General features: G+C 46.3%; 1 protein-coding gene across 1 annotated transcript in view; it reads left to right on the top strand.

The window, feature by feature from the left end:
* The first annotated feature begins 4632 nt into the window (after positions 1-4632).
* Positions 4633-7397, top strand: part of CACNA1F (calcium voltage-gated channel subunit alpha1 F) — a 63507-nt gene continuing 60742 nt past the window's right edge. The window contains exons 1-2 of the mRNA XM_035140541.2: positions 4633-4738; positions 6246-6385. Coding sequence (XP_034996432.2) covers positions 4655-4738; positions 6246-6385 — 224 coding nt within the window. The 5' untranslated portion in view covers positions 4633-4654. The remainder of the gene's footprint in view (positions 4739-6245; positions 6386-7397) is intronic.

The following is a 7397-nucleotide window of genomic DNA, read 5'->3' as shown; positions in this document are numbered from 1 at the left end:
TCAGGGGAATGCTGTGGATATAGTGTTTTTTTATTTCAGTAAGGCTTTTGACAAAGACCCCCATGAAATTCTGGAGTAGCTAGGAAAATGTGGATCTGGGAAACAAGCCTTATGAGGAATGGTTGAAGGAGCTGGGTATGTTTAGTCTGGAAAAGAGGAGACTGAGAGGATATATGATAGCTATCTTCCAGTATCTTAAGGGCTGTCACATGGAAGAGGGAAGAAGCTTGTTTTCTCCTGCTCTGGAGAGTAGGACTCGAACCAATGGCTTCAAGTTACAAGAAAGGAGATTCTGACTAAACATCAGGAAGAAGTTACTGACAATAAGAGCTGTTCAGCAGTGGAATGGACTACTTCAGGAGAATGGATGGCCTTCTGTCATGGATGCTTCAGTTGAGATTCCTGAATTGCAGAGGGTTGGACTGGATGACCATTGGGGTCCTTTCCAACTCTGCATTTCTATTATTCTAGATCTGTTTTTCTGAATCTCACTCTAGGATGGCAAGAGACAAAGGCTCCTGTACTTTTATATACTAATAATAATCTAATAATAATAATAATAATAATAATAATAATAATAATAATAATTATGCCCCGCCCATCTGGCTGGGTTTCCCCAGCCACTCTGGCAGCGCGGCTTCCAACAAAATATTAAAAATACAATAAAACATCAAACATTAAAAACTTCCTAAACAGGGCTGCCTTCAGTTGTCTTTTAAAAGTAAAATAGTTGTTTATTTCCTTGACATCTGATGGGAGGGTGTTCCACAGGGTGGGTGCCACTACCGAGAAGGCCCTCTGGCTGGTTCCCTGTAACCTTGCTTCTCACAGGGAGGCAACCGCCAGAAGGCCCTCAGAGCTGGACCTCAGTGTATACTGGGCTGAGGCCATTTAGGGCTTTAAAGGTCAGCACCAACATTTTGAATTGTGCTCAGATATACACTGGAAGCCAATGTAGGTCTTTCAGGACCAGTGTTATGTGGTCTCGACGGCCGCTCCCAATCACCAGTCTATCTGCCTCATTCTGGATTAGTTGTAGTTTCCGGGTCACCTTCAAAGGTAGCCCCACGTAGAGCACATTGCAGTAGTCCAAGTGGGAGATAACCAGGGAATGTACCACTCTGGCAAGACAGTCTGTGGGCAGGTAGGGTCTCAGCCAGCGTACCAGATGGAGCTGATAAACAGCTGTCCTGGATACAGAATTAACCTGCGCCTCCATGGACAGCTGTGAGTCCAAATGACTCCCAGGCTGTGCACCTGGTCCTTCAGGGGCACAGTGACCCCATTCAGGACCAGGGAGTCCTCCACACCTGCCCGCCTCCTGTCCCCCCAAAACAGTACTTCTGTCTTGTCAGGATTCAACCTCAATCTGTTAGCCGCCATCCATCCCCCAACCGCCTCCAGATACTCACACAGGTCGTTCACCGCCTTCACTGGTTCTGATTTGAAAGAGAGGTAGAACTGGGTATCATCCGCATACTGATGAACACCCAGCCCACAGCCCCTGATGATCTCTCCCAGTGGCTTCATATAGATGTTAAAAAGCATGGGGGAGAGGACAGAACCCTGAGGCACCCCACAAGTGAAAGCCCAGGGGTCTGAACACTCATCCTCAACACCACTTTCCGGACATGGCCCAGGAGGAAGGAGTGGAACCACTGTATAACAGTGCCCCCAGCTCCCAACCCCTCTAAACGGTCCAGAAGGATGTCATGGTTGATGGTATCAAAGGCTGCTGAGAGATCCAGCAGAACTAGGAAACAGCTTTCATCCTGCTGGAGATCATCAACAATCATTATATGAAAGGAGACATTTTATCAAGTGCAAATTGCCATGCATAGCTAATAAAAGCTGCACCTGCTCAAATATTAACTGTAAATAAACTCTCACCCTTTTAAATTTTTATATTTAGTTGTCCTTTCCTCCCCTCTCTTTTCCTCTCACTTTTCTATCTTTCAGTTTCATTCTTTCCATAATATATATATATATATATAGTGGTACAGTCCACCTCATTTTAGAGTTGGCACATGTGAGCCATTTGTGAATTTTGACATACCAACCAGAAAGCAATGCTTTACATTTCCTGTCCTGTGCCAGAAGGCAGGAAAACTAAGGTTGTATACATATTATGGGGTTAATGCCATTCTTTTTCTGAAGCTGGTTTTGGGGAAAACACATCAAAAGGCAGTATTTCACATGAAACAATGTGAAACAAGACAAAACAGATATGGTCCTTGGCTAACATTGCATCTACACTGCTTCCCAAACCAGTGTTGAGAGTGCACTCAATGTATCTCATACATGTATAGTCTGTGCCAATGTTTTACATTTGTTGACTACCTTATCTTCTTTTTCCACATTTGTTGGCATCAGGCTAAGATTGTTTTCAAGTCATTAAAAAAAGCAACCCTATACAGTATTATGAAATAACAATAGTAAAATTTAATATTTTTATTGACTCGCCAATTAATTATGCCAGTTGCTGTCCTTTTCATAAGACATTGTACCTCCATACCTTTAAAGCACATTAGAAGCACATTTTCTCCTCAAAAAATTCTGGGCACTTTAGTTTGTTTAGGGTTGCTGGGAATTGTAACTCTTTGAGGGGTAAACTACAGTGCCCAGGATTCTTTTAAGGGAAAGCATGTGTTTTGAATGTGTTTTAAAGCTAAAAGTGTTTGTGCAGTAGTGTGCCACAGGAGTACAAAAGATGGGTTCGTTCATCCCAGAATGCCCTGAGATAAGTGAGCAAGCCCTGCATTGGGAACAACCATCTCAGTATCCCATCCCATCCCACACCCTAAAAAGACATGCAAATGGGCTCCTTGTGCATAATCTGTGCCAGGTGACTGAGGGTGGGGGTATCAAGCCGGACTATCTAAAGAAAGAAAGGAAACTTGCTATCATAAAAGACTTGGTGTTGGTCTGGTTTTGGTCATGGAGAGATCCATCATTTACAAGAGCTCACTTATGCTGCTTTTACACAACACTCAAGTAGGGTGTGTTGGATTATGACAAGGCCGTTCCCATTTCAGCCACATCTTTCATACTACCCCTTTCCAGGCCTAGGCTGGCTTGTCTGGCTGGGATGTCCCCAGCTCTCAACAGTCAGTGACCTAACCAGCTGTGTGAGCTCCCTCCTCCCTGCCTCCTGCGCTGCCCTTTAAAGTAGGCAATCTGCCTTAATCCTCAACCGAGCAAGGGAACGAAGCAGGGAGAGCGACAGAAAGAGAGAGAGAGTGTGTGAGAGAAGCAGACACGAGCAGGGGCTCAAATCCTTTTCAGAGGGAGCACTGCTGTGGAAGGCAAGGAGTGCATCTACAGGGCTTGGAAGGCTCCTGCCTCTGCCCTCCCATGAGAGCACGTAGGGTCAATTTGGTCCTTCCTCCCCGCCCAGGGAGAAAGGCCAAAAGAATGGGAAGCCCCCCCTTGCAAGGGGAAGAGGTGGTTGGTCTAAAGTGCTAGCATCTTCTGGATATTTCCTCATCTGCCCTCTCAACCCCTACAACCAGGCAGCAAGATGTCCGAGTGCAACGGAGGACGTGAGTAGATGTGGATGTGTTTTGTTAACAAGGTAGGGACAAGCCATTTGGAGGTGGGTAGGAGTCTTACAGTGCAATCCTAGGCATGTTTACTCAGAAGTAAGTGTTACTGAAATGAGTTTACTTAGTGCATTTGGGATTGCAGCTTTTAGGGGTGTGTTCAGAGTATACTGAGAGGAATAAGACAGTGGTAAGTAGGGGCTGGTAGAAGACAAATGATCTGGAGTCCATCTATGGGGGGCATTAGGCAAACCTTTGCATTATTGTGGTTCTCAATAGCTAAACATAGAGTACAGTTGGTTCCAGGTTAGCACAGGGGTTGAAGTAAAGGGTAGGAGGCTTGGACACTGTTTAAGATTGGACCAGCAGCTGAAAAAACCAGAAGTGTATGGCTTTGGTGTTGCAATCAGATTGAGGTGTTTTGATGTATAACTGGGACTGATAATGGAAATGAATGAGTGTGAAGTCCTGAGGCCAAACCATAGGTGCCAGGCAAACATATGAAGTTTCATTTCAGCCTGAGCTCACGGAGGCCTTAGTCTTGGAAAAATCTCCCACAGTGGAACATGCTCTGTCATATTTCTATATTAACCAACCTTTTTGTGTTTTTCAGAGCCTTATTTCTATTTGGTGCCTTTTCTAAGAAACAGGAGAGTTAGCCTTCAGATCCATCCTTAACTCCCCCTTGCCCTGTTTCCACCTTGCAGCAGCTGGCACTCCCGAGGTACCACGCTCTGCGGCTGAGGCTTTTGTGGAGGCAACAGGCCAGGCCCTGGCATGGACACTTGCTGGTGGGGGCTCAGATACACTGGGCTCTACAGGCAGCAATGCCCAGAAGAAGCGTCTCCAGCACAACAAGCATAAAACCCAGGGGACCAATGTGGTGCACCGTTCACCACGAGCCCTCTTCTGTCTCAGGCTGAACAACCCCATCCGCCGCGCTGCCATCAGCATTGTTGAATGGAAGCATCCTATTCTTACAAATTGGGAGAAATCTGACTCGGGGGTGGGTGGGAAGGACCTCTTTTTTTTACTTGGGGGAAGGAGGGAGAATAAATTCCTGTTTGTTGCCTTAATTGAATGTTCCCAGACCCTTTGATATCCTCATTCTTATGACCATCTTCGCCAACTGTGTGGCCTTAGGAGTCTATATCCCCTTCCCTGAGGATGACTCGAATGTCTCCAACCACAACTTGGTGAGTGCCTTTCCCAAACCCTTGGAGGGAAGGGTGGGGAGTGGGGGAGAGCATAGTGCAATGGCAGAGCACATATTCTGCATGCTGAAGGATGCAGTTAAAAGGATTTTGGACAGCTCGAGACCTCAGAAAATGGTTGTACTGAACTAGATGGGTAGGCCCAAGGTCTGAAACAGGAAGACAACATCACGTGAAGCCAGGAATATTGTCTCCAAGTTCTGCTTCCTTACTGTAACCCACCACATGCCACCTTCCGGCTAGAGATTCCCCAATCACACAGCTGCTCCTTATTTTTCTTCACCTTGTAGTCCAGTAAACTCCTTTGCCCTGGCCTCCTTCTTCCTTAATGATTCCACTTTTACATCTTGATTTCTGTCTGAGGCAACACGTTAATGCTAATTAAAACTATTATCTCTTAATGACCATTAATCCACCACCTGACTTGGGGCAGCTGAGGCAACAGGCTGCCCCCTGCCCCCTCATCCGCACAGCTTCCTAGTTCACTCTGATGCCACTGAAGCTCCCCTATAAATTTGAAGGCACCTGCTGATTGCAGCTGGGGTCAGGGCTGGAGTTTGATCTCAGCTTCCCTGGAGTAAATCCAGAATAATCCATTGACTGAAACTGGATGGGGGCCAGTTCCTGATCTCTCTTTCTCCCCTCTAGGGTAAATCCAGAAGTGCTTGTCACCAGTGAAGTCAGAGACAGAACTTGATCTCATTTCTCTGCCAGCCATTTTTTAAAGAATTAATTTTGCTACAGTTCACACAGTACATATACTGTACCACTGTGGGAGGGCTTTGTTGTTTACAATGGCAGGACAGAGTCTAGAGATTCTGTTCTCATTGAAGGAGAGGAGAACATTTATTGGTATAAAAGGAAAGAAGTAGAAGTAGTGCTAACTGCATCGTGTTTCTGGTTCTCTTACTAGTGGGTCTCAGTAAAGATGTGATAGAGATGGCCTATTGATCAGGTTTCCTGGGTTACGTGCTATAGCTCCACATATTTTTTTGTTTGTTTATCTTGAATTTTGCATGTCGTGAGTGACAAATACACACTCCTGTTTTCTGGGGAGTGTGTGTACAAGTGGCCACACTTATTCCTGTAGTCATGTATATGTGTGATACTCCCAACTCTTTGCTCTCGCTCCTATTTCCTTGCCCACTCTGTAAGCTGCTTGTGCTGGTGTTGTACTGAGACAATGCTAATCCAGAGAAATTTTTGCCCATTTCCCTTGATGGAAATTTCCAGTCTCTCTCTCTAGCGTAACTTTCCAGAACTGGAGCTTTCAAGTGGAGCACTTTGGGATTCTCCTGACTTTGGAGCATGTGACTGGTTTCACATCCCAATAAAGAAGCAGGAGAAGCTTGGAAGTATAATTTGGCATAGCTGCCAAGTTTTCCCTTTTCTCGCGAGGAAGCCTATTCAGCATAAGGGAAAATCCCTTTAAAAAAGGGATAACTTGGCAGCTATGTAATTTGGGCCTACTGGCCTTCTTCCTCCACAGGAGCAAGTGGAGTATGTTTTTCTCATCATATTTACGGTGGAGACTTTCCTCAAGATCCTTGCCTATGGACTGGTCATGCACCCCAGCGCCTACATCCGCAATGGCTGGAACCTTCTCGATTTTGTCATCGTTGTGGTGGGGTGAGTTTTTTCCGTGGCATAATGAGTGAGTGCAAATCACTTCTGCAGGTTGCCAAAAGTCCCAAGTATATTTCTCCAAATGGACTGCCTGGCAACAGAGAGAGGGGATATTCAGGGGCGGCTCGCCCATTGGCCCTAGTGGTGCAGGGCGCTGGGGCGCTGAGGGGCGCCCCAGCAAGTGTGGGAGCTGCGCGGCGGCCTCCCTTTCCCTCCTCCTGGACGCCCGCCAGCCGCGCCGCTCGGGGGAGAGAGGTAAACGAGCGGAGCAAGGGCACTAGGACCCTGTTCTGCTCTGCAGTGCTGGAGTCATCCCTCACCCCGGTGCTGTGTTTCATTGGTAGAGGTGACGTCACATGGCAGCAGCTCTACCAATGAAACGCAGCGTAGAGGCGATGGCGGGCCGGTCCCCGGTGGTTTGGTTTTTTTAAAGAGTGGGGGGGGGGCGAGGGATCCCTGCACCAGGGCGCCCGATGAGCTTAAGATGCTACTGGGGATATTTGGGGAAACTGCAGTAGTGCAGCTCTTCTGCAGCATCTTAATGCAAATAAGTCTGTATAAGCAAGCAATTATTAACAAAGTTGAAGAATTAGATCCAGGTCCTGAGAAAAGCCCTTGTATCTGTAAAATGTGTGCCAAAGGATGTGTCCTCTCTTACCACTGTGATGGGCAAAGCTGTAATGTCATCATTTTTTCAACCAAACAGTTAAAAGTACAGGAAGCCCTCTTGGGGGTCTGTACCTGGCAATGTTAGTAGGAAGGGAGAGGCCCAAGTCTTCTGTTTGAAGGGACTTGAAATAGTCAACTAGCCAACTAGTCAGTGCCCATAGCTAAATGCTTATGTCTTGAACATATGAGTAAATAGGCCATGCAGACATGACATCATATAAAGTAGAAGGGAACGAGCAGAGCAGCACTAAAATGCTGATGAGGCCTTTTAAAAAATTAAGCAAACTGATGTTGAAATGTGGAGAGCTGTGCTTAAGCCTAGAAAATGAGAAACTGAAATAGACAT

Source organism: Zootoca vivipara, chromosome 16, assembly GCF_963506605.1.
Source record: "Zootoca vivipara chromosome 16, rZooViv1.1, whole genome shotgun sequence".
Classification (NCBI taxonomy): Eukaryota; Metazoa; Chordata; class Lepidosauria; order Squamata; family Lacertidae; genus Zootoca; species Zootoca vivipara.
This window is presented reverse-complemented; position numbering and strand designations above follow the sequence as displayed.